Genomic DNA, 25,540 nt, shown 5'->3' on the forward strand with positions numbered 1-25,540 from the left:
AGGTCTGTGTGTGTGGGGGGGGACCGCGGGGACGCACACGCAGCACAAGCCGGACGGGATGCCGGTGCGCCCTGTGCCCTGTGCCCTTCCCTCAGGTTTGCCGCGAGTCCAGGTTCTCTAAGTAAAAAGCGGGGAAACCCACGAAAATAAAGGGTCCCCAGAGGCCCCAGGAACAAGCTCCGCTCCCAGGACTTAAACTTTCTGCCCCGCTTTGTGGGGCTGCCAGCGAGGGACCCCGCCCCCCCGCCCCCCCCCGGCTGTGCTAGAACAAGAGGGAAGACTGCCCCCCACCCCGCCCCCGTGGCCAGCCCTTCCTTCGCAGCAGCCGCCCCAGGACAGAGCGCGCCTCGGGTGGGCCTTGCTCCCGAGCCACCTCCCTCCGCCCCCCCGCCCCCGAGGAGCCCCACTGGCGGGGGGGCGGGGAGCGGGGACCACAGGAGTTGCCAGAGCGACGTGGCTCCTGCCCGAGCCTCCTCTGCTGCCGCGGGAGGGCCGGCACGTCCAGCGCCGCCGAAACGCTCACCGTACCGGCAGGGCCCGTGTGGACCTCTTCCCCGAAGACGCCCCGCACTCTCTGAACCGACTCCCAGCGGCTCACGGGAGCCTCCCCGCACGCACCCCGGGGCCCGGGCGTCGACGACCCACATGCCTGACGCCGGGCAGAGCAGCGGGGTCGCCGCCAGGTCGGCGTGGCCGAGGCCGACAGCCCGACAATCGCTCACTGCCGAGTCTGCGGCCCGGGCAGCCGGACGACACCGCGCTGTCTCCTGCATCCGCCCCTCCCTCCGCGAGAACGGTCACTCACGCGGAAGGCCAGGTCGTGGGCCAGGGGCGCGGCGTTGAAGTACTCGAACACGGAGTCCTGGAGGTCGGGCAGTTTGAGTCCTGCGGGGAAGAGGCTTCCAGTCGGGGCGAGAAGGCCGGGGGCTGTCCCCGCGCTCCGGCGGGGGGCACCGTCCCCACGGGCCCAGGAGGCGGCCCAGCGCCAGACAAGCGAGGGGCAGCGTGCTGCGGGGAGCAGACGAGGGGGACCCTCTCGGAAACCCCCGAGGCGGCGGGGTGGTGGGAGGCGCTCTGCCGGGCCGTGACGCGGACCCACCAACAGCAGCGATGGGGGGAACCCGGGGTCAGGCCCGGGGCGCAGCCACCTCGTGTGTGGGAGGTGCGCCGGGAGGCCGGGAGGCGGCAGGGACGGAGCTCTTTAACAGCTGGCAGTGGCCCACGGACTCGCCGCAGGACCCGCCCCCCCCCCCCCCCCACTGCACGTCAGCACCGCTCTCCGCGGAGCGGTGAGCCGCGCTTGAAAACTGGAGCCACACGCGTGCCACAGAAGACACGCGTGTGCTGCCTCAACAACTGGGGATGCGGGAGTGTCTCCCCGTGGCTCAAAAAGGGGGAAAATTTCACACACGGAAACTCTTTGAAAACCCTTATGCACCCCCGTCCAAAGCCATTCAAGACAACTGGCAAGAGCATCTGCAACTTCAGCCACAAACACAAGGCTGTGACCCTCCGCAAAGCTTTTGAGAACTAGGGAAAGGACAACTCAGTTTTTTAAATGGGCAGCATTTACACGCACGTCAGCCGCAGGCCAAGGACCACAGACGGCTCCCCCACGCGTGGACAGAGGCTCCACCTCGCCCGGGACACGAACGTGCAAACCAGGTCTGCGGTGCGGTGCCGCTCCCACCCGGCAGGTGGGCGGGGCTGCGGGCAGGACCCCCTCGCTGTGGCAGGGGCACAGACACGCCGGCGTCCGCAGCAGAGGCCAGCAACACCTAGGTGCAGGCTGACCCTTGGACGGGCGGCCCATGCCTGGGCGTCTGTCCCCGAATCCCAGAGGGAACCGGGAGAGGCCGTGCACGCGGCCGGCTGCGCAGGGCGAGCTCTGTGACAGCGAAGGGGGCGGAGCGGCCGACTCCCAGCCCCCGGGGCTGCACCCAGCGCGCTGGGGGGCGTGACATCTCACGACACTCCCAGGTATCTGCTCTGCCCTCAGGACGAGGACAAAGGAAGGATCGACCAAGAACTGGGGCTGACTTTGGGGAGAGGATTGTTCAGAATTCCGGCTCTGGAATGACTCAGTGCTTTCCTTGTGTAACTGAACATCGTTGAACATAAGAGAAATGAGACGCAAAACAAAACCACGTCATTAAAACAGGTTCGTACTTAAAAAACGCAAAACCTTGAACTTGTAACTTTAACTTACCAGCATCTGCTCTAAATTTTTCCTCCATCTTCTTCTTCAGAACTTCCATTTCTTCTAGCAGTTCTCTGTTTTTGGCTTCCGAATCCTTCAGTTTACTGAAACGGGAAAACGGGGGTCTTAGAAGCACAGAGAGCAGGCGGTCCGCGCGCAGGTCCCGGGTGCGGGTGGTGGGGGCGAGGGCAGGTCTCCGGGGAGAGCGCTGGAACATGGCCAGCCCCCACCAACACTGCTGGACAGACCCTCGGGCCACCCCGCCCGGGTCGGCCTGTCCGCTCAGCACACCGGGCACAGAACAGACACGTCACCACCGCCAACTGACAAGCACTTTAAAGGTCACGGGTCTGTAAAGGTGTGTCTCATGGAGACCTGATGGAGTTCTGGGCAGTCCTGATCGCTCTGGGGACGAGCCCTCTGTCCTCTGAGGACACACGGCCCAGGTGACTCAGCCATCAGGCCCGGAGGGGTCCCGCCCAGGGCGGGCAAGGTGGTGGGCTGACACCAGCTGAGGGCTACCATCGGCCTTGACGTGGAGGGGACAAAGCCAGGCTGCTGAGGCCACCGTCTGCCAGGACGCGAGCCGCGGGCCAGCCCAGCAGCGAGGGGATCTGCGGTCAGGTCCCGGCCCTGCACCCAGTGAGGGGGTGGCGCCTGCCTGCACCTCAGCCCGTCCCCTCCACGTGCGGGGTCACCTCGACACGCGGGGAGCGAGGGCGCGCCGGAGATCACGCGGCGCCCAGCCCCTGCGCAGAACCGGGCGGCACGACGAGCACCTTTCAAAGGACAGGTTCGCGTCCTTGACCTTCCGCAGCTCCTCCTGCACCAGCTGCTTGGCCCGGATCTCGGCCTCGAGCGCCGACTGCAGCTCCAGCCGCGCGGACATGTCCAGCTTCTGGCTGCGGCGCACCTTCCAGAGCGGGTCCTGCAACGGGGTTCGGGCGGTCGGCGAGAGCACGTGGGGAGCCACAGACGCCACGACTCGCCTTTTCCCAACCCCCCCCTCTCTTCACCACCTTCAGACGCTGCCGCTCCAACGCTAACTAGCAGGCTCCACCGTGTCTCATTGTCTCCACGGCCTTTCGTCTCCCCCAGGGGTTTCCTAAAGAACTCGCCCCTTCACGTCTCCAGAAGAACGACAACACAGGCCCTGCAGGGTGGCTTCTACACGGTCCCCAGACCCACAACCCTAAGCCCCGTTACGGGCCCTCTCTGTCTAATTCCCCTCGTCCTGGACCATCTGCTGCTGCTTCACCCCAGAATCTCGTAGCTCTTCGCCGAACACTCCCGCTCAGAGGAAAGACCGGGACACGGAAGATGGAGGCAGGGTGGGGTGCGGGCATGGAGGCCACCACCGCCGCGCGGGCACCTGCCGGAGCACAGCACCCCCCGCCCCCGCACTGACTGGGGTGGCCCGCACGGCCCCCCGGCTCCCAGGGGGAGGAGAGGCGTGTGGAGGCCCCACTTCTAGGGTCGTCCCCGAGCACAGCTGGGCGTTCCCATCCCCCCCGCGCCGCGGCGCGGAGAAGCAAGCTGTCCGTCGGAAGGAGGCGCAGGACAGAGGGCGGCTCCGGAGACACCGCGACCGCGACCGCGACCGAGGGGGAGAAGCCTCAGGGGCCTGCCGACGCCCACGCCCTGGGCGGCCGCGCTCAAGGACCAGGGAGCGTGAGGCACGCCGCTGGGGTGAGGGGGAACCACAGCCCCGTCCGGTCTGCCCTTCGAAAGGGACCGTCCTCACAGCGCTTTGCAAGGGGAACCTCGGACACGCCGCATCACTAACGGGCCCCGCACCCTCCTCTCTGGGGCTCGTGCCCACACTTCACGCACTGCGGCCCCCAAGGGCCCCGTGCACGTAAGCGGGACCAGAAGAAAACAGCCAAAGTTCACTGATGGTTCTAACGGGTGTTCACAAGCCTAGAGTCTAAAATCAACACCGTTTCTGGTCACGGGGCCAAGGCGTGTTTTTAAAAAGAGGACCCAGGGAAATGGAGACAAGAGGGCACTGGGCTGAGATAGGGTCCCTGCAGCCCCAAGCTTGCCACACCCCTGGGCGCTCGAAATGCAGGCCCCCGGCCGGCGGCTCCGGTGAGCCACACCCTCACACCCCCAGGAGGGCAGACCCCGTGCTGCTCGCTGGCGCACGCCCTGGGGCCGGGGCTCGGCGAGACGGTGGCGAGACGGGGGAGCCGCACGCAGGGAGGCCGCTCTCCCGGGAGAGACACAGGCGCTCCACGGACCGGCCTTTCCCGCCGGAGGGGCCAGCGCGGAGGCCCCAGCGACACGAACGCAGCTGCAGGACAAGACCCACCAGCGTCCTGGAGCCCAGGCTGGAGCTCCTCAAGGCCTCCAGCTCCTCCGTCATCTTCGAAGCGAGAGCCTGAAGGTAGCCCCGCGCGTCTTTCTCGTCGCTGACCCTGTGGGGGCGGGGGGGTGTGGTCTGAGGGGCCGTCCCCAGAGAGCAGCCACCCACGCGAGCGCCCTCTCCCACGGTCTCCCGTCCTCGCGCGGGGTTCCATAGGAGCCGAGGCCCCGCACAGCCGGCCCCCAGCTCCAGCGACCTCCGAGGAGCAGTGCAAGGCGCAGGGGACGGGCTCGAGCTGGCGGCGGGGGCAGTGGGGGCAGCGGGAGCCGGGGAGAGTGCAGGCAGGCCCCCCCCCCCCGGGCCACCCCCGGGCCCGGCCGCACGCACCACTGGATGATCTCGGCGATCTGGGCCTCCCAGTGGGCCACCGACTCCTTCTTGGCCGCCAGGTCCTGCAGCTCGTCCTCCAGCTGCCTGTTCTGGGCTGTGAGCTTGTCCACGAAGGAGCAGAGCTGAAACGACACGGCCGTGCCGCACGGCGTGTCACGTGGCGCCCCGCGCAGAGGCCACCGTTAGAACTGCAAGTACTTCTGAGACTTCCCAAGTTTCCTCTAACTAAGTTCAGGACCTGGGCTTCTGACAGTATTTAACTCAAGTCATGTTTCAAGGATGCTCTGAACTTAAAAGAGAGAAAAGAGCCAGCGATTTCAGGTAACGAGTAGCTTTTAACCAAATGTCAACGGCCCATTTGAACGATCAGACATGTTACTACTTCACTTAGGTCTCTTTTAAAAACTGATTTCAAGGAGGAGGGGACACAACTTGCTGTTCCTCTCATTCATTCACTGGCGGATTCCTGGGTGCGCCCTGGTCAGACCTCGAACCCGCAGCCTTGGCTATCGGGAAGACACTCCGGCCAGCCGAGCCACCGGCCAGGGCCCCGCTACTCCATTTGGAAACGAGAGCACTCAAGACCCCGCCGGGCCCCCAGCACACGCGAGAGCACACGTCCCAGCTTCCCCGGAGCGCCGGCCCGGACGCCCGCGTTACCCTGTCCTTCTCCGCGGCCAGCTTCCGGTTCTCCTCGCACAGCGTGGCCCTCTCGCGCTCGCACTTGTCCCGCACGGCGCCCACGGCCTCCTCCACCTCGCTGCGCCTGCGCCGGGAGGGGGGGGGAGACACGACACACGAGCTCAGCCCCGCCCTGGCCCCGCCCCCGCCACCCTGGCCCCGCCCCCGGCCCCGCCCGCGCCCGGGCCCCCTACCGCTCCCGCTTGGACTTCTCCAGCTTGTCCTTCAGCACCAACACCTCCTTCTGCAGGGCCAGCTGGTGGCTCTCGGAGTCGTGCACCTCCTTCTTCACGGTCTTGACCTCCAGCACGTGCGAGGCCTCCCGCCGCACCAGCTCCTCCTCGTAGAACAGCACCTTCTTCTCCAGCTCCGACTTGATCTTGGAGATCTCCTGCTGCTGCTCCAAGGAGGTGCCCGGTCCGCGGCCTCCCTGCTTCGTCTGAGGGCGAAGGCCAAAGTCGGTCACAGCCCCCGCACCCGCACGGGGTCACGCTGCCGTCACCCCTCCCCGCGCGGGCACCAGGAGCACTGCTTCCTGTGCCCTCCCGACGGCGGACACGGCCCCAGGTGGCAGGGCTGAAGCAGGTCCCTCTCATGCCTGCAGGGCAGACTTTGGGGTGACCATATCTGCCCCTCGGGAGGCACACGCCTGGCCCGTCAGGGACCCGAGGGGCGGGGCCGCACTGCGACAAGAACGGCCTGCCGGGCCCCTCCCTCTGCCCACTCGCTCCCACACAGTGTCCTCCTGCGAGCTGACTCGGCGCCAGGCCCCCTGGCGCGGGGCAGAGGGGGAAAGACCGCCAGGCCAGGAGACAGACGCAAGGGGCCGTGACACAGAAGAGGGTGGGGCGAGATGTGCTTGTCCGGGCCGGGCGGCAGCAAGGCTGGCGGAGAGGAGTCGCCCGGGGCCCAGAGACGGGAGGGAGCGGGCAGTCCCGTCCTCGCGGTTCAGACGTGGGGACCAGGCCCAGCGGGGCAGGACCCGGGGTCTGGAGGCTCACTGGGGGCCCAGCTCACAGCACCCTCTGGCCACGACCAGCCACCGCCCCCCGACCCCGCCTCTGGCCACAGACGCCCAGCTTGTCTCCTCCACGCAAGTGGCCGGACGGGGGCTCTGAGGCAGGGGGGCCGTGACCGGAGCGGCATGGGGTTGGAGAAGGTGCGGGGTGGGCTCACGGGGGCGTGCAGCAGGCTGGGGCCCGGGGAGAGGAGGAGGGAGTGCCTGGCTCCTGAGGGTTCAGGCCACCCCCCGCCCCACGCCCCCTCCGTCCGTGGCGCACCCGAGCTGCCCGGTGACCGCGTGTCCCCACGGGCCCCGCACTGGGGACGGGCGCACCAGGGGGTGTCAGAGCGAGGGACGCCCCGTGGCCTCGGGGAGAGCCAGGGCCCGCAGGCGGTACCTTGAGGGCTTCGAGCTCACTCTCCATCTGCCTGGAGAAGTTCTCGCTGTGCTCACGGAGCTTGCGCTCCTTGGAGGCCTCGGCCGCGGCGTCCTCCAGCTGCGCCTCCAGCTGCAACACAGGGCACAGCGCGGCTCAGGGCGGCGCCCAGCGACCCCACATCCTCCCCCCAAAGGACGCCAAGCGAGCGAGCAGAACCCCGGGAAGTCTCTCTCTCCTCACTCCTTCTCGCACTCCATCGCGAGTTAGAGACCGAGAAATACGTCTCAGGCCTCGACTGGAATGACTGGTTGGTAAAAAAACAAACAAAACACAAAAACAAGTTTAAAGCCTGATTCCAATTGCTAACTTGGCGAGAAACTTCGACACCAGACACCGGCTCACGGAAACAAGTGCTCTGCCACCTGCAGGACTGGACTCACTCCGGTGGGGAACGTCAGACCCGCGCACGGCCCAGGCAGCAGGGCAAGGGCCTGCGCCCCGGCGCTCTGCACGGTGGGGATGGCCCCGCCGGCAGAGCGGTCTGCACGGTGCACCGTTTTGGCCCGGCCTGAGCGGCGGTGCTCACGGGTGTCCCTTCTGCCTGCGCCCGAGCTGGCCACACCTAGAGGGGTCTCTGGGCTGCAGAACCGCCAACGGGCCCTTCGAGGCCATGTGAGAAAGGGCCAGAGTGTGCAAGGAAGACGGGCACGTTCCCTGGGCTGGACCCGGGGCTCCGGGGGCTCCACCGGAGCTCTACACCGGGGGCCTCTTGGGACGCGCCCCCCGGCGGCCCGTCCCCCAGTGGGTCCTGGGGCCCTGCCCAGGGGCTGGCCAGGCCCTTCCCTATCGGGTCTGTCCCACGGAAGCAAGTCTCGTTTCCATCTCTAACGAGCCAAGAGCTAAGAGCCGCAACCCACGCGCACGGAGGCTCTGTGGGGCCTCGCGCACCAGCACGCGTGAGGACCGCCAGCCGGCGAGGTGGCGTGGGGCTCGCCGGGCCGAGCCCGGCCCCAGCCCGCCCCCCGGAGCCAGGCGCGCACGGCCCCGCGAGGCTCCCTGTGCCCCGTCGCGGTGTGTGGCAGCCGCTGGGCACCAGCGCGCTCCGTCTGCGTTACCAGGGAGCCGCGACCATCAGCCCGCGGACTCTCGGTCCAACTGCACAAACGGCTGCAGAAGGCTGAGCGCTGCGAAATGAGCAAACGCTCGCCAGCTGAACCTGCCGGGCTCCACGCAGACTTGAGGGTCCGCTGTCGAGGCCCCGATGCCATCGGTGCAGCCGCCTCTGGAAAGTGCCGAGACCCCGCGGAAGCCAGTCCCTGCGGCCCGGACGCGCCCCCGCTACCTCCTTCCTGAGCTTCTCGGCCTTGCGGGCCTCCTGCCGCAAGGCGTCGACCTTCTGCAGGGCGGCCTCCACCTCCTCCTCCTTGTCGCGCAGCTGCCGGGACGCCTTCTGCTTCTGCGCACGGAGCTCGGCCGCCCGCTCGTTGAGCTCCGCCAGCTCCTGCACGGCCAGCTTCCGCTGCTGCTGGGCCTCGCGGAGCTCCCTGGCCTGGGCCTTCAGGCGCTCCGAGGTCTCCGCCAGTTGCTGAGCGAGAAGAGCGGCGGAGGTTGGACGCCTGTGCCGTGAGGGGTGGGAGTGCCGGCTGCAGGCAACGGCGCAGCCCAAGAGCCCGCCCGCCGGACGCGGCCCTGCCTGCCCAGCACGGCCCCGCGCAGCCTGGCCGGCCCCACTCCAGAGAGGCCCTCCCAGCAGGTGGAGTGGCCACGCCACACCCCCCCCCCCCCCCACCGAGCAGCAGGGGCCAGCGAGGCAGGGGCGTGGTCCCTCGCCCTGTGGCTCAGACACAGCGGGACTGGGCCCTGCGTCCCAGAAGCGCTCGGGGACCCAGCCAGACTCAAGAGCTACACGAACACGCGTGCTAGGCAGCTGGCTCCTCACTGGGGTCTGCAGCGTGGACACCACTGTCCCCTCCGCTGCAGTGACCGCACTCCCCTGCAGCTGGCCCCTCCACGGTCAGGCTGCTTGCCCCTGCCTGGGGCCCCTGCTGGGCGAGGCTGGAGGCGGCGGGACCGGACCAGGTGCGGGCAGGCCCTGCCGCAGGGAGGGGAGCGCCTGCCCCGGACCCCGCCAGCAGCGCAGCGGGGCTTCCTGCAGCACACGGGAGCGGTGTGGTCCCCACCTGGCACACGTCTAGACCGAGAGGCCCCGAGGGGCTCAGGCGACACCAGGCGCTGGGACACCAGGGCGGGCCCCCCACGGAGAGACCAGAGCCCAGCCCGGGCCCCACGGCTGGTGTGTGCACCTAAGCGTGCTGGCAGAAGCCCCGCCCAGTGCGCGCACACTGAGGGCCGAGCCCACCGTCGGCTGCGTGTGACAAAACCCAACGGCCCCCTGGCCGTGGATCTGGGAGGAGGGCACCGAGGCCGCTGCGGGGTGGCCTGGACCAGTGGGACGAGCACAGGGCCAGGCAGGCCTGTGACTGGGCCCCGAGACCCAGGGAAACCCCCCGTGCGAGTCACCGTGCCCCGACCGTCCGCGGGGCGGGGCGGTGTGCACCGGCCGCCTGGGGCTGACGGTCGCCGCGGGAGCCACAGGCGGCACAGCCGGCGCGCAGACCCGCCCCCGCGCAGCAGGGTGGGGCCGCTACCTTGTGCAGGTCCTCCTTCTCCTGCCGCACCACGCGGTACTGCTTCTCCAGGCCTCTCAGCCGGAGCGCCGTGCTCTCGTGCTCTGGGTCCTCTGGCTGCCGCTCCGGCCTGCTGCAGTCTGAGCGAGGGAGGAGACACGCTGGGCCCCCACGTACGAAGAGCCTCGCGCCCCGGCTCACCGACAGGGAGGGCGAGCAGCCCCCCCCCCACCCCCCTGTGCCGCCCAGAGGCTGTCGGACCGCCCCCACAGGGCACTGTGCCGCTGGCACGCTCACGGGACCACGGGACCACGGGACCGCGCTCTGACCCCGGGGGACTGGGCCTCCTCCTCGCTGACGGCCGGAGTTGGCTCAGTGCTGCCCGCGGCGGCAACAGCTTTTACCGAAAGCCAGGCCCCGCCGAGCCTTCGCTGGGCCAGGACGGCAGCTGATGCCACAGCTCGGACTCCCTGAGGGTCGCCTGCAGCATCAACCCCCGAGTCAGGTCAGGGGTCAAGGCTTGGAAGTGATTTGGGTCTTTAGGAAACCGATGACCTGGGAACCACAGAGACAGACGGGACAAGGGACCTAGCACCTAGAACAGTGGGACGCAGGGCCCAGCGGTGAGAGGTTTAGAAAGTGGCTCGGGCAACCCTGTCTCGGAGCCAGAGGGGCGTGCGGACAGAGGAGTCCCCCGTGCTCCGAGTCCACTGGGAACGGGCTCCAGCTGCAGCTGCAACACTGTGTCAGAGCTAAGCCTCTGGAGAAACGACTTCAAGTAAACGAACACACACCAGGACTCTAAGCAGAATTCTGCTACAGCTTACGACTTTTCTCTGCCTTTGCACCTTGTATGGAAGGACTCTGAAATTTTCCCCCCGGAGGCGGAGGTGAACTCCCTCCGAGCACAGAGAGTGGGCAGCCAAACTCGAAGACGTACCTGCTACTTTACTCTTCAAGCGCTCGATTTCCTCATTCAGCTTTTTGATTTCTTTGTCCCGGGCCGAGCCGCCCAGGGCCCGGGCCGAGCCGTGGAGGGACTGGACGGTCTGGGTGGACTCTGCGGCGGGGGAGAGACGCGTGAGCGCAGGCCGGCGGCGCGGGCGCCCGGGGGTGCGGAAGCCGCCCACTCACCCTGCAGCTTGCGGCCGAGCTCCAGCTTCTCCTGCTCCAGCCGGCGGATCCGCCGCTCGTAGGCCTCGGCCCGCAGGCTGCTCTCCAGGTCGCGCTGCACGCCCTCGTCCCCGGCCGGCGCGCTGGGCGGCGGCGTGCTCTTCAGAGAGCCCCGGTCGGAGAGGCAGCTGCAAGCACAGCACGGCACAGGGTGGCTCACCCCCTGCGCACGGCCACCGGCACGTGGCGCCGACAGACTTCCCGAGGAAAGGGCGAGTCTCTTCAGGCTGGCAGACGGGAGCAGCCGCGACAAACTTTGTCGTTTACAGGGCCCAAGTCGGACAGGCACCTCCCTTAGGGCGGCGGCTGGGAGACAGTGAGGAGGACACGCCTTCTCACCCGGTGTCCTCAGAGCTGGCCGCAGAGACCGCCGCCTCCGCGAGGCTGGGGAAGCCCCAGGCCCGCACCGGCGCTCGCAGGGACAGCCGGGAGGCCAGCGGGGGCTGCGTGTGAGGAGCGGGGCCTGCAAGGCCTCGCCGGACGGCCTCCTGGTCCTGCCACCAACGGGGGGAGCTCCCTCAGCCCTCTGGGGCCCGAGAACCCCGCCCACGGAGGGTCCCGCCCACGCCCACACAGGCACAGTGAAGCCAGGCACTGTCCACCGGCCAGGACAGGCCTACTGCGAGCAGGACCACGGCAGGGGTGAGGGCGCTCTCCCGCTCGGAGCCCCACTCCTGGGCTGTCCCACCCGTGACTTGGCCCCCCGTTCGGCGCAACAGCGAGGGCAGGGGCCGCCTGAGCCCCACACGGAGAGCCAGTGGGCACCAGGTCACACGGCAGCGCGACCGGAGGGCCTGGCAGGGTTTCTCACAGGCGGCCTGGGTGGTGAGCGTGCCCACTCCACGGGGTCTGCTCCAGGAGGAGGTCCCTGGGCCTGACCTGCCAAACCAGAGCCGGAGCCGGAGCCGCAGCTCCCGGGCACTCCCGTCGGAGCAGGCCCTGCTGCCGCGGGTGCCGGGAGCCAGGTGCCGGCTCCGTCCTGCAGGCGCGGGGCAGCTGCGTCCGTTTCCCGTCACCCGCCCCTTATCCCGACCCCCACCTCCTGCCCCGGCCTCCCTCTCGAGAGAGGCAGGCACGACCCCGAGAGGCCCATTCGAGGCACAAACGCAGGCGGCCTGACTCACGGGCCGGGGTCCACGTGGGCCCCGCTCTCGGCGCTGCGGGCACGGGGCTCCAGCCCCACTGACGGAGGCCAGAGCCGTGAGCCTGGACGCCGACGGAGCGCCCGAAGGGAGGGCGGGGCGGAGCCACGTCAGGGCCGGCAATGCACAGCCTGCGGCCACCTGCCCCCGCAGAAGCCGGACAGGGTTTTCCCGTTTTCAAAGGGCTGCCGAAAGGGCAGAGAACATGCAACGGAGACCACAAGCCTAACTTCCTATCAGGCTCTTCGTGAACAGTCTGACGTCACGGTGCCATTGCACGCACTGGCCACACGTGTGCGCATGTTTATCCTCACCTGAAGATGTATGTGCTCCCTGATTTCAGAGTGGGGGAGGGAGGGAAACATCCACGTGACAGAGACACACTGACTGGTTGCCTCTTGTATGAGCCCCGACCAGGGACTGAACCAGCAACCTGAGCATGTGCCCTGACCGGGAATCGAACCTGTGACCTTTTGGTTTGGGCGATGAGGCTTCAACCGACCTCCCGAGCCGCCCCCCAGGCCACGGGGTGTGTTCTTTGAGGGGACGGCCCCACCCCCGCCTCCCAGGGCCCCAGCCACGCCCTGGGCAGAGGCAGAGGCAGAGCCTCCCACGCCCGCCCCCCCACCCCGCCCCGTCGAGGCCCCACCCGGGGAGCCGCCGAACGGGACGTCGTACCTCTCCGTGGTGAACGTGAAACCGATGAACGGCAAGTGCAGCCCAGAGAAGCCCGTGTGGGAGCCAGGAGGCAGCATGTCCTGCGCGAGAGCACACGCGAGACGAGGCAGTGAGACCCGCGGCGAGGCGGGAGGGGGCGGGGCCCCGAGGACGAGGCTGAGCCTGCCGCCCCGCGGCCCGCAGGGTCCCCAGCACGGGGCGAGCGCAGTGCCCGTGGGTGGCCTTCTCCCTCCCTCCCGGCTTCCAATGGCGGTGACGGCGCTGGTCAGACTGGGTGCGGGCCGGGCTCCCCCGCACCTGCACAGGCCCCCCCCACCTGCACCCCCACGATGCCTGTGCTGCTCCGCGTGGTCCCGCGTGGGGGTGCGGGCGCCGCCCCCGGGGCCCAGCCAGAGGCCAGAGGCAGAGTGAGCTCCGGGCCCCAAAGGCACGCTGGTTTTTAGGTGAACGTTAGTTACAGTGACGTCTCTCAGCTGCGTGGCCCTTCCTCATTGGAAATAAAACCGAAGTGATGATTTGTATGGAAAACCTCAGTGTCAAAATGAGTCTCTCTGGAGCCCAGGAAACACCCTCCCGGCAGGAAGCTCCGGCCTGTGTCCACACGGCCTAAGGCTCGCCCCCTCCAGTGAGTCTCGGAGTAACTGGGCTGCCCCTCTCACGCGTCCTCGGCTCCCGTGTCCCCGGACCAGGCCCCGGGACGGGTCACACAGTTGAAGGGTTGGGTCTCCTGAGGCCGAGACACCCCCACAGCGCAGGAGTGGGGCTCAGGCCTGTCCCACCAGCTCGCGCCCCGGACGGACGGGCGCCGGGGCCGGGGCCGGGGCCGAGCCTGGACAACGGGCTCTGCGTCATGGCAGCCGACTGCCACCCCACGGGAAGCGCACAGGCGGGTGCTGAGCACACGCCCGGGCGGGGGGGACAGGATGGCTCGCTGGTGCAGGGACACGGGAGACGGGCGGCGAGCAGAGGGGCTCCTCCCGGGGGCTTTAAATCAACCAGTGGTGACAGGCCTGCGGTCTGCGGGGCCACTCAAATATGACAGTGCGGGTGACACCACTTTGAAAACTTACAAAGCGCCGTAAAAACCAAAGTACTTCTGATGAGTTCTAGGACCAAATAGCTATTTAACTCATTTTTCCTCGAATCATAACCCATTATTTAAAAAAGGGACATTGTCCTGACCAGTACAGGACAGGCGGCTGGGCACTACCCCCGCAGACCGAAAGGTCGCCGGTTCGGTTCCCGGTCAGGGCACCGTCCTTGGGGTGCAGGTTCAGTCCCCAGCAGGGGGAGAGTGAGAGGCACCCGATGGATGTTTCTCCCCTCTCTTCCTCCCTCTCTTCCTCCCTCTCTTCCTCTCTCTAAAAATAAGCCAATAAAATCTTTTGACAAAGGGACACCAAAGACCAGGCTGACAGGCGCGTTTTCCCCGCAGCCGCCACCCGGAGGCCCCCGAGCCCCGCGCGGCCCACTCACGACGTTCCGCAGCACGTCATCGTCCACGTCGAAGTTGGACGTGTCCGAGGGGCTGCTCACGTCGGGGATGTAGGGCGCCTCCAGGTTCCGGATGTCGTCCCAGTCCAGCCCTTGAAAGAAGGCATGCTTCTTGAAGTCCTCGATGCCATTCTGCCCGAGCCGGCGCTCCCGGCTGCAGATCAGCCGCTGCATGAGGTCCTTCGCCTCCTCGGACACGTCGGTCACGTGGGCCGGGAACTGGAACCGCTCCTGCAGGGGAGGGGGGGCGAGGGGGGGGGCGGTCGGCGGGCGGAGCGGGAACGGCCCCAGAGCCTGAGCTGCTCGCAGCCGGACCCGAGGGAGAGGCCCTCGCACTCGCCACCGGCCGGCTGCTGTCATCGGGGCGGACTGGTCAGCCCCCACGCCCCCCTCCCGAACGGAGACGTGGCCGACGTCCGCCTCTCCAGGACGCGAAGGGCGCTGACGACACGTGTGGGCGGGGACGGAGGCCGTCGGGCCGGTCGGGAGGCCCACGCCCACGGCACTCCTGCTTGTGGCGGTGCGCTGGGAAACAGCCGCCGGGGGGACCCGCGTCCTCGCCTGAGCAGCCTGCGGCCGCCCAGGCGCCCCTCGACCCGGCCGGTGGGGACAGACGCGGACGGAGAGGCCGCGCCTGCGCCGTGGAGCACAGCGTCCACAGAAACGCAGCAGCAAGAACCCCGGTCCCGTCCGGGGCGACGTGCTGCCCCTGACCTGAACACACCCTCACCCAGCCCGGGTGCCCGGGGCCACGCGGCACAAAGGCCGGGTCACCTCCTGGGTGGCTGCGAAGACCCAACGCCCACGGGCACCAAGGGCACAGAGCAGGCCCCGCGGGCTCCGCACCTACTGTGCGCACCCTGCCTGCAAGGCCCCGGGGTTCACAGCAAGCGCACGTTGATTCACAAGTGGACGGTTTGTCTCCACTCGGGAACAAGCGTCTGTCAGCAGCCCGACCCGCTGTGACGTGCAGCAGGGGGGAGACCACCCCCCCCCCGAGTGTCAATCCGCTCCCCAGGCAGCAGGGCGCAGCCCGGGCCGGCACACGTGCTCTGTGTGTGTGTGTGTGTGTGTGTGTATGTGTGTGTGTGTGTGTGTACGTGAGTGTACACGTGTAAGTACATGAGTGTATATGCCCTCCTGAGTGTGTATAGTTGCACGTGTGTGTATTCGTGGGGCTGTGTGTGTCTGTGAGTACGTGTGAGTGTGTGTGCGAGTATCGCGGGGGGGGGGGGAGCGAGCGAGAGAGCGAGCCGCGTGCAGGCGGGGCAGAGGGTCAACCGGGCACTAGAAGCATCTGAGCGAAGACCCTGAAGACAAGCGGGGGGACAGGAGCACCGGGTGGAAGAGGAGACGGTACAGAACGAGCCGGCAGCGGGGGGGGCGACGGCCAGGACCAGGACAAGGGGAGGGAGGGAGGGAGAGAAGTGGGACCACGAAGGGACGCTGGGCGAGCAGTCGCTGACCGCTGCTCTCTGGGACAACAGACTGAGACCAGACTGACGGGGCTGCGTGACCAACCCAGACCCACAGGCCCACAACCCCGGGGACCCCCCACCAGCCCGGGAGAGGCCGCCCACATGAGCCACCTCCGCCAAGGCCGTGTCTCCTGCAGGGACTCGGGCCTGACAAACGCCACGGCCCTGCCCCAGAAAGTGGGACCCTCCCCAAAGCGCCACCCCCCGCCCCGCCGGGTCGGCAACCTGGGTCAGGCCTGCCCCCCAGCCACTCCCGAACCTCTCTCCCCCCGCCCTCCGTGGCCACCGGGCAGCTATCCGGGGACTCTGCCGGCTTCTGAGCTGAGCCCCCCCGCCCCCCCGTGGCGCCAGGACGAACAACCGCCGCAGCGCTGCCGCCACACCTCGTGGTTCATGATCTTGCCGTAGGTCTCCACGAGCGACTCGGCGTAGAACGGCGTCTCCCCGTAGAGCATCTCGTACATGCAGACGCCCAGCGACCACCAGTCGCACTCGGGGCCGTACTTGCCCATGCCGTCCTCCATGGCCTGCAGGATCTCCGGCGAGATGTAGTCAGGCGTGCCCACCGCCACGGACGACTGCACCTGGGGGAGAGGGCGCGCTGAGGGGGGCCGGGGCGTCACAGACACCACGTTCTCCCAGGACGGAGACCGGGGAGCCGAGTGATCCAAAGCGCAGTGTGCGCCCGTGTCCCCGCCTGTCCCCGCGCACTGAGCGCCGGGCGGTCCCCCCACACCCAAAGCCACCGCAGCCCGGCCGCATCGCAGCCCCCCGAGGGGGCACCGTTGCCCACTTGCTCCACCGCCACCCTGGGTGGCTGGGGACCAGGCACAGCTGGGCCATCCCCGCGCAGAGACCCTGGGTGCTGGGGAAGGAGGCTCTGCAGCCGCAGCCCGCCCCGAGGCCTGCCCTCCGGCCTCCCCACCGGAACGCCCGCCAGCAGGCCCGGGCGCCGGCTGGGCACCGAGGCTTCCCCAGGCAGAGACTCAGCGGCTGAGCCCCCGAGGGGGACGGGGCAGTCGCGCAGCTGTGAGCAGGACGGGCCTGGATGTGGTGGCGCCTCTGTGGGCAGCCAGGGCAGCTGCCGCCAGAGGCAGGGCAGGGCCTCCAGCCGGGAGGCCCGGCCGGGGAAGGACCGAGGTCTCCCTCAGGGCGCGTCCAGAAGAGAGCCCAGGAGACAGGGCAGCTCCCGGGGGCAGACAGAGGGAGTCGGCAGGGAGCGCCGCCTCGGGCAGCAGAGGACTGGGCGCCAGGGTTGGCTCAGGGCACGCGTGCAGGACCGTCAGGGACGAGCAGGTCTGGCTTTGTGGAGAGGAAGTGAGGGACTCTCCCTGCTTCTCCTAAAGCTCCGTCACCTCGAGGTTGTGCCCCCCGACCTGAGCAGGTGGCAGGACGGAAGGACCGGAAGGACGGCCTGGCCCGGAGAGGAGGCCCCTCAGACTGCACGCGGTGCAGGCGCCACGCCCCGGAGGTCGGCGCTGGACAGCAGCCACGGGAAGGCGCTCAGACAGAGCCCTGAGGCTCGGGAGCCCCTCGCTGGGTGTGTCAGGGCAGTGGCACCAGGGCCATGCAGCCCTGGGGCGGGCGTGGCCCAGGCCCGAGCCCGGGTGCCCCAGCTGCGGCCCCGCAGCCTCCTGCACTGGCCCAGGGGGGGCCGGCACCGAGGACCCCGTCTCCAGGGCCACACTGCCTGCAGGGAGAGCCCCTGGCTGGCAGGAAGTCCTCGTGCCCAGACGGGGGGGCAGGTGCCCCGCTGCCGTCCGCCCCACTCGACGGCCCGAACGGGGCGCTTTGCGGAAGCTCCGGGAGCTGCCCCTCGGCGCAGGGTCGGCCGGCCTGCCGCTGCCCGGGGGACCGCGCGCAGCCGACGACCCCGACTTCCGGAGGCACCCGGCAACCTCGGTGAACACACACCCCTCGACGGGTCTGCCTCAACTCGCACTGGTAAAGCGGGTCCCTGAGCTTCACCCACACGGGAACATTCAGCCCGTTCCCACAGCGAGCAGCCCCGGAACCAGGCAGAAGACCCCCCCCGGCCCCCCGTGGAGACACCTACGGTCCCGTCGTCACTCATCTTCAGGCAGGACCCGAAGTCGGCCAGGCGGATGTGGCCGTTCACGTCCAGCAGGACGTTGTCCGGCTTGATGTCCCTGTGGGCAGAACAGGCGCACACGTCACCGTCCGCACGCACCGCGCCAGCCGGCCCGTCAGACCCTGGCTCACAGCGAGGCTGTAGCTGCAACCAGCGGGGGCCTTCCCCACACAGCGCGCTCGGGCGTGGCCGCCGGCTGGCACCGACACGCGCCCTGTGTGCCCGTGTCCCCGCACAGCACACGCTCGCGCCGTGACGGAGCAGGGAGCACAGGGACGGGGGGAGGGGGTGGGGTGCGGGCATGGAGGGCCAGGGGAGAGGTGAGCCAGGCCAGGGGCCCCAGCCTGCACGTCACAGACAGACACAGGGACGGCCGGGCGGCCTGCCCAGGGACAGGGCAGCCGGTGGAGGGCGGCAGTGGACACACGCCCTGCCTGCACCCTGCGGGCCCTGCCGGGCTGTGCGCCTGCAAGCACGGGCGGGCGCGGGGAGGGCTCCGGGTGAGGTCCTCTGGCCCGACAGCCTGCGGCGGGGGCGCCCCCACAGGGCGCACAAGCGCGGCCCCAGCAGCACAGCCCCCCGAGCCAAGCGCGGGCCCCAGGGCCGTCCCCACGCGACAGGAGGCGCAAGCCCGCTCCTCGCCAACACACGGGAGCCGAGGGCCGCGTCCCACCCAGAAGAGGGCCCAAAAGCCAAAGCAGCCTGACACGCCCCCCCGGCCCCTCCCAAGCCCAGAGCCCTTTGGTGAGCATCTGTGGGGAGCTGGACGCCACGGGCCGCCCCGGGCTGGCCCGACGAGGAGCTGAGCGGAGACGGGGGGCGGGGGGCCGCGGGAGGCTCCGAGGTGTGCAGGAGAGAGGGCAGCGGCGTCTGCTCCGTGTCGGGACCGGGGGGGCAGCACTGACGAGCACGGCTCACGGCAGCGGCAGTAGAGCCGCCGCCTGCGGGCGCGGGGTTCATGAGGCCGCCTGGGCCAGCGGCTCGCAGGCGGCGGCGGCGGCAGTGCAGAGCCAGCACCGGGTGCGCGGCCCCGCAGGTCGGGTGGGCGGCGGTTACCTGTGCACGTAATGGAGCTGGTGGATGGAGTCGATGGCCAGCACCATCTCCCCGATGTAGAACCGCGCCATGTCTTCTGGGAGCCGGTCTTCGAACTTGCTGAGCAGGGTGAGCAGGTCGCCGCCCACGTAGTAATCCATCACCAGGTACTACGGGCCGGGACGGCAGGAACAGTGCTCAGTCGCCGCCACACCTGACCCCCGAGTCTGCCTGGGCCGGCGGCGTCCCGGCTGCTCCCGCCGCCCTGGGTCCCCCTCGGAACACACACCCGGCGTGCCGCCACACCGCCGCAGTCCCTGGCCATGCGTCTGGCACAGAGACCAGGCGTTCCCCCGGGGACAGGTGTGACCGCAGCAGAGAGACCGCAGGACACGCGGACGGCCATCGGGTCAGCAGGGCTCAGGGAGGACTCCCCAGGCCCCCGAGTCACGGGAAGGGGACGCCGACCAGGGCAGGGGGAACTGGCCCGGGCCCCACAGAACTGGCGGCTCTGACCAGAAAGCTGGACCCGCCAACCAATGGGAAGGAACCTGCCCAGGGGTCCCCGCCCCCGGGAGAACCAGAAAGTCTACTGATCACGCAGAAATCGGCCGAGAGGAGAAGTTCCCTGGCTGCCGGGCAGGTGCCTGTCCGGCCGAGAGCACAGAGCTAGTCCCTCCGCTCACCTGCCCTCACCTGCCCTCACCTGGAAGGCCAGGGGGTAGGGGGGCCTGGGGCTGTGGAGCCCCCCGCAGGGGCATTTCCCAGAGGGCCCAGGACGGTGAGACGGCCACGCCAGACCCGGGTGCTGCCGAGCCTCAGGGCCTGCTGGAGGGGCTGGCGGTCCCAGCCCTGCCGGCACCACCTTCTCGTGTGCCGGCTTCTCCTCGAGAGACGGGTGCTCTGCCCTGAGCAGTAGCTCGTCGACGGGGAGGGACCGCTACTGCCCTGACGAGCAGGCAGGGACCCTGTTTACCGGGCCCGTACCAGCCACCGGGCCCCGGCCCCTGGCACCTGCCCTTCCGGCCCCACGACCCCGCCCAGGCCCTGGTCCCGGTCGACCGCCCCCGCCCCCCGCCCTGCTTCCCAGGGCGGCCCCGCCGGAGGGACACGGCGTGGACCCGGACGCACCAGGTGGTTCTCGTCCTGGAAGGCGTAGTGCAGGGCGGTGATCCACTGGCAGTCCCCATTCACCAGCACGTCTCGCTCCTCGCGGAAGCAGGCCGTCTGCAAGGCGGCAGGGCGTCACGCGGCCCTGGCACCCGCCCCGCCCAGAGGGGGACCCGCACCTCCCCCCGCCCCCCACCCCGGCCCCGCGGTCAGCAGCTGCTTCCCGGCGGGGCCCTCCCGCCTGGCACCGCACGACCCCCCCTACAGCCGGCCGGCCGGCCGCCCGGGGCAGCCTGGGCCGCAGCTGCCCGGCGGGGTGTTGCTCGGTCCTCAGGGCGCACACCACTCTGGCCCACAGAAGTGGGGGGGACGAGGACCCTCAGGTGGGACACGGGGGACACGCGTGACTGCCGAGGCAGAGCAGCAGCCGCAGGAGCAGCAGGCGCCCGCCCAGGGCAGAGGCCCAGGCCGCCGCGGACGGCGGGCCGCGCTCACCTCCGCTCTCTTAAGCATCTCCCACTTGTTGAGGATCTTCATGGCGTAAATCCGCTCGGTGTTCTTCATTTTGACCACAGCGACCTGGAACACACACGGAGTTCAGCGAAGCGCACCATCACAAAACCACAGTGAAATCTTGCCTGGGCACCCTGGACAACGAGCTGCAAGGGAACTCAGGTTTTCATGTAAACGAGGATTTGCCCTGTGAAGCATCAAAACGTGATTTTAGCCACACAACAGCTTGAACGCTCACACCTGCTCAGGTGAAAAGAAACCTTCAGTGCTGAGCACAGGGTGCGTAGGGGGTTCACTGAACACGCTCCGAGTGGAGTCAGACACGGGGCACTCAGCAAGCTGGCTGTCAGCCACAGGCTTCACAGTACAACTCACACACCGCCTCCTCCAGGAAGTCCTCTTGGACTGCCTGGTCCCTGCTAATCTCGAATGAGCTCTTCAATCACCACCAACACCACATGTGATGCCTGCACCATCACAGGCACTTTCTACCTTACACAAACCTGTTGTTCCGCGGCCTAAATCTCCACCCGAAACTCTAAGCTGCATACGGGCAGTGCCAGTAAGTCCTATGAGAGGACAGACCTTCCTGCTGCCAGGGGCAGGCAGGCACACAGCACGCACAAAGCAGAGTTCAGTTGCTTTCTGAACAGGGCACGGCACACAGTGCACGGCACAGCGCTCGCCAGGGGCTGTGGTCAGCACCCAGAGGGCACCGACGTGGGCCCTGAGTCACCCTCATGCCCGTAAAGACTGCATCACAGTGACCGTCACGGCCACATCCAACCTCCCTGCGCCGGGAGTCTGCGAGCTGCGCGCCCTGACAGGCCCCCGGCCTGTCGTTCAGAAACAGGAGCCCCATCGGAACCGTGGGCGCGGGCACTCCCGGTCCCCACGCCGAGGAAGAGGGTCCCCAGTTCTGCCGTCCGCCCGGTGCCATCGGAGACGGAAGCTGAAGCCGGGCCCCTGTCAGCTGGGTGACGACGAGAGCCTCCGGGGAAGGCCACGGGGGCGAGAGAGATTCCGCGGAGCCCAAGACCCCGGCTCTGGATGGGGGACCGGCGGGCGCGCAGGGTCCCCACACGGGACCGAGGGGTGGGTGAGGGGCACAGAGAAGGTGGGGAAGCCTGAGAGCGGGCAGCAGGGAGGGAGCGGCGGGGGCTCCCGCACAGACGGGGCAGGACGTGCTCCTGTGGACACGGAGGGACACGGAGGGCGACCGCGGTCACCACCTCGGGAACTCGGCAGCTGAGCCCTGTGCCGACCCTTCGGCAGAGAGGAGCACAGGGAGTGACTGTCCACCCCCCCCCCGGGGCGCGGCAGGGCCTCCCTCCCCCCCAGAAGGCGCCTCTCCACGCCCCCGGGACACTGCGGCCCGGACACTGCGGCGTGGGCGCTGCGACAGCCGGACCTGGAGCCCGGCCCAGCGCCTGGCCCAGCGCGCCGCCGGCCTCAGTGCTCCCTGACCTGACCGGCCGAGGCCCCAGCAGGCTCTGTCTTCCTCCTCACTCAGCAACAGCAGAGCCGCACCTTCCTCAGAGGGCTGCTGCGGCTGCTGCCTCCGGACCAAGGTCCCTGGCGGCCGACGGGGCCGACGGGAGGAGGGCGCTTTCCAGGGGACAGCAAGGTGCCATTCCAATCGGGGTGCTGGCTGCACAGGTGTGAGCGTCTGCCGTAACTCAGAATGTCCACTCAGACCTGGCGTGTCCCGTGTAACTGAACTTCGTGTCAACGTACCAGAAACGCCGCCCTGTCCCGTCCCAGCCCATGGCGCGCCGGCTTCGGCCAGGAGTCCCGCACCCAGGGTGGTCCCGAGGTGACCTGGCACTAGATAGCCCGGGCGGGCCCGGCATGAGCCACCACCTGAGGACAAAGCTGCCCCCACACAGCCCCCGTGGTGCTACCCTCCCCCAGGCCCTCAGTGAGACTGACTCTGCGGGATGGGGCTGGGGCGGGGGCGGGGGGGCCTGGGGGGGCCGTCGGAGGACTGGGGTCAGTCTCCAGGGGAGACATGGGGGCTGGCCCACAGCTGCCCGCCCCCCAGGCGGGCTTTCTCACGGGAGCAGTCCACGTGTGTCCCCTGGAGACCTGCGGGGGCGGGGCAGCTCCAGAGACGTTTCCTAGCACGGGCGAGAGGCCACGCTTCAACTCAGAAGTCACACCAGACGCCTCGGAGCCAAGGCCCGCGGCTCCCAGGGCAGCCGCCCGCTTGCTCTCCGCCTCACGCCCGGCCCACCCGGGGGGCCCGCTGCCGCGAGACGCAGCACTTCCGACCCCGCGGAGCGCTGGCGGCAAAGCCCGAGCGAGCACAGGGGCTCACCGCCCACGGCCACCGCCCGCCTGGGGCGGGGCCGCGCCCGCACCGAGTGGAGGCGGTGCAGGCCGGGCAGGCTGCCTGCTTCCCGCGCCAGGCGGGCGACTCGGAGCCGGCACGACGCCCCGCAGCAGCCGCAGACGAGGAGAACCACCGTGATTACACCCGCTGTGCGCTGTACAGGAAATTTTCAGCCGACAAACGGGTTTTTAAACAACTTGTCCGTAAGCACCTCTTGGGGCCTGAAGGGTGTCTGGGGTAACCCGCCAGGCACAGGCCCCGTGTCCAGTTTCCTCTCCCCACCCCCACCCCCAGACTGCGTGCGAGCACCCTCCAGCCGCCGCCGCCCCCGCCTCGCCCCAGGCCGCTGTGAGGGCCCCAGGAACGGCCGTGCGGCTGCGGCGGCGGTGAGGCCGCACGGACAGAAGGGAGCTGGTCTCACCTCGCCGAAGGCGCCCCGCCCGATGACCTTGATGATCTCGAAGTCCTCCCGGCGCAACTGCATGTCCTTCACCAGCTGCGTGAACGGTTTGGCTGGAGATTCAAGACGACAAAACCGACAGTTTAATGAACTGGTACTGTATGGAAACTTGATTGATTGAGATATCCCAGTTAAGCTATACTCTTTATAGAAAAATGCTTACTTCTTAGATAAATCCCTTAAAACACGTGTGCTGCCTGGGAGTTCTGGAGCGTGAGCTCGCACACGAGGTGAAGGGGTGTACGTGCACCACCAGCACGCACGCACCGCCCCCCTCGCAACCAACACCGTCGCCGCAGAGAGTCCCGGCTGAAGACCCCGGACGGCGAGACCCACCTGCCAACCACCCCCGAGCAGCTACGGCGCGTTCCCGTCTGCCCTGCAGCAGCTGCGACCGACACACTCGCCAGGTGAGCGAGGGCCGAGCTCACCTGGCCCCAAGGCTCGGCTCGGGCGGTGCCCTTGGGAAACGCGAGGGGCCGAGTGCTCACAGCAGCCCCCTTACACACTGCCCCTCTTCCTGGTCAAGTCTGTTTATCACCCTTATTCTAAAGAGAAGAAAAAACGGAGCCAGAGTTCCTGGGGAGCAAACCCCCAAATCACGTCCCCCCAAAAACTGTGAACGTGGCCTATTCGGAAGCGGGGTCTTGGCCGATGCCCCCACACCAACCCGGGGACGGGGCGGGGGGGGCAGAGCCCTGGATCCGGCGGGAACGCAGAGAGAGAATGGGGACCTAGTGGGGGAAGGGCCAGGGGAGACGGAGGCTCCGATTGGAGCGGCCCAGGGACCCAAGTTCCGCCTTCTGAGATGTGATCTGAAGCTGGCTATTAAGGAACAAGAGGCGCGGGAAGACCCTTTGGCCCTCCCGTGACCTGCGCCTCAGGGACTCCCCGTCAGCCCCCGACGAAGCTGTCAGAGCAGAAAGAAGAGAAGAGACCACGGGTGCAGGCACCAGGGGAACCCACGACCCTCTCTGAAGGAGGGCGTGGAGGAGCGGGGCCGGGGCAGAGACCAGCGGGAGCCCCCCAGCCTGCAGCCCTGCCCTGCGCTGCACAGCACAGAAGCATGTGCATGGGAGACGGGCCCTGGAGCCGGACGGGGAGGGGGCAGCAGCGCGGAGTCCCGAGGTCCAGCTTCCTGGGCGCCGCGTGAGGGGTGTGGGGAAGGTCAGGCCAGCACCAACCCACCGCAGCCCGAGACCTCCTGGCCCGGGGCTCTGAAGGGGCGACACCAGTGCAGACCCCCATCCTGCACCCAAAGGCCGCTGTGGGGGAGGGTGGGTGGGGGGAGTGGGGAGTGGATGGGGGGACAAGCGGTGACAGAAAAATGCCGCAGTCTCTCCTACAACGGCGCCTACCTAACCTATGAGTGCCCAAGAGGCTTAGTTACAGGTTCTAAAAGGTATCGGAACCCATGGAATGTTTGTCAGGCACCTACTTTTTGCCAAGAACGACCCTCGGCGGTACGGACAGATCTGTCGACAGACAGAAATCCCTGCCTGGATGGAGCTCACGTGTCAGTGGCGCTCACACAGAAAAGGAGCAAGTCGATGACACAGGAAGTGACGAATCGTGTGGACCAAAACAGCCCGGGGGACACTGGGGATGTGGTGGGGCGGGAGGCCGGACAGTCCCCGGGGTGCCGGGGGCCAGGACAGCAGCCCTGGGGCGGTGAGAACCGGGAGGCCCCTGCTGGGCTGTGACGGTGGGCCCGCAGGTCCGGTGTGCGGGCGGAGACCACCCACGGGCCGCGCTGGCCCCCACCTGCCTGCCCCAGGAGGTGGGGGGCAGGGCCGGGGCCCTGGCGGACACTGAGGGGGCAGCCAGGCGAGTATGTGCAGACTCCAGAGAAGGGCTGGGCTCCGGCTGTGGGCACGGGGCATGGGGCACACGGCTGCCCTCAGGGCCACGGCCCGGACACGACCCCGGGGGTCAGCGTGGCCCGAGGTGCCCGGGAGAGCACCCGGCTCTGCCGCAGGCAGCCAGGGCTCCCACCCAGAGGTGGGTGGCAGGGACGGAGGACCGACTCCTGGGTGCTGCCCCGGGCACCCCCACGGCTGGACACCAGCAGCTCGAGGGAGAGCAGCAGAGACCGAGTGAGAACTGGAGGCGGGCGGGGGGGAGGGGGGCAGACGGTGGGAACGCACACGCTCCCCTGGAGCACGGAGAGCGCCCACCCGGGTGAGACCCTCGACACCCTTCCCACCGAGCGGTTGTCTTGTCTGTTCCGTTAGGGCCGCCATCTCCGAGCCCCCGCACGGGAGGGGGGAGCCGGCCGGCCAAGGGCGGGGACAACAGGAGCGTTGCTGAGCGCCCAGGCCGTGACACAAGGGTCCCCTTCCCGTGCGGGAGCTGACGATCGGCTGCAGCCGGGAGGTTCCACGGTCAGCGCCCCACGGTCAGCGCCCCACGCTTCACTGGACCGCCCACGGGACACAGCCC

The 25,540-nt window shown here is 68.7% G+C and overlaps 1 protein-coding gene across 1 annotated transcript in view; it reads right to left on the reverse strand.

Moving 5' to 3' along the window:
* CDC42BPB (CDC42 binding protein kinase beta) overlaps positions 1-25,540 on the reverse strand; it is a 63,285-nt gene that overhangs the window by 15,144 nt on the left and 22,601 nt on the right. Inside the window, 20 exon segments of the mRNA XM_045821987.1 lie at positions 806-885; positions 2,210-2,304; positions 2,980-3,128; positions 4,515-4,620; positions 4,896-5,020; positions 5,559-5,664; positions 5,774-6,018; positions 6,980-7,090; positions 8,304-8,546; positions 9,610-9,728; positions 10,529-10,648; positions 10,723-10,889; positions 12,582-12,661; positions 14,058-14,306; positions 15,937-16,137; positions 17,610-17,703; positions 18,702-18,850; positions 19,812-19,907; positions 20,286-20,369; positions 23,060-23,151. Of these exon segments, the coding sequence (XP_045677943.1) occupies positions 806-885; positions 2,210-2,304; positions 2,980-3,128; positions 4,515-4,620; positions 4,896-5,020; positions 5,559-5,664; positions 5,774-6,018; positions 6,980-7,090; positions 8,304-8,546; positions 9,610-9,728; positions 10,529-10,648; positions 10,723-10,889; positions 12,582-12,661; positions 14,058-14,306; positions 15,937-16,137; positions 17,610-17,703; positions 18,702-18,850; positions 19,812-19,907; positions 20,286-20,369; positions 23,060-23,151 (2,711 nt within the window).

This window comes from Phyllostomus hastatus, unplaced genomic scaffold (assembly GCF_019186645.2).
Source record: "Phyllostomus hastatus isolate PE091 unplaced genomic scaffold, TTU_PhHast_1.1 phas_scaffold_501, whole genome shotgun sequence".
Classification (NCBI taxonomy): Eukaryota; Metazoa; Chordata; class Mammalia; order Chiroptera; family Phyllostomidae; genus Phyllostomus; species Phyllostomus hastatus.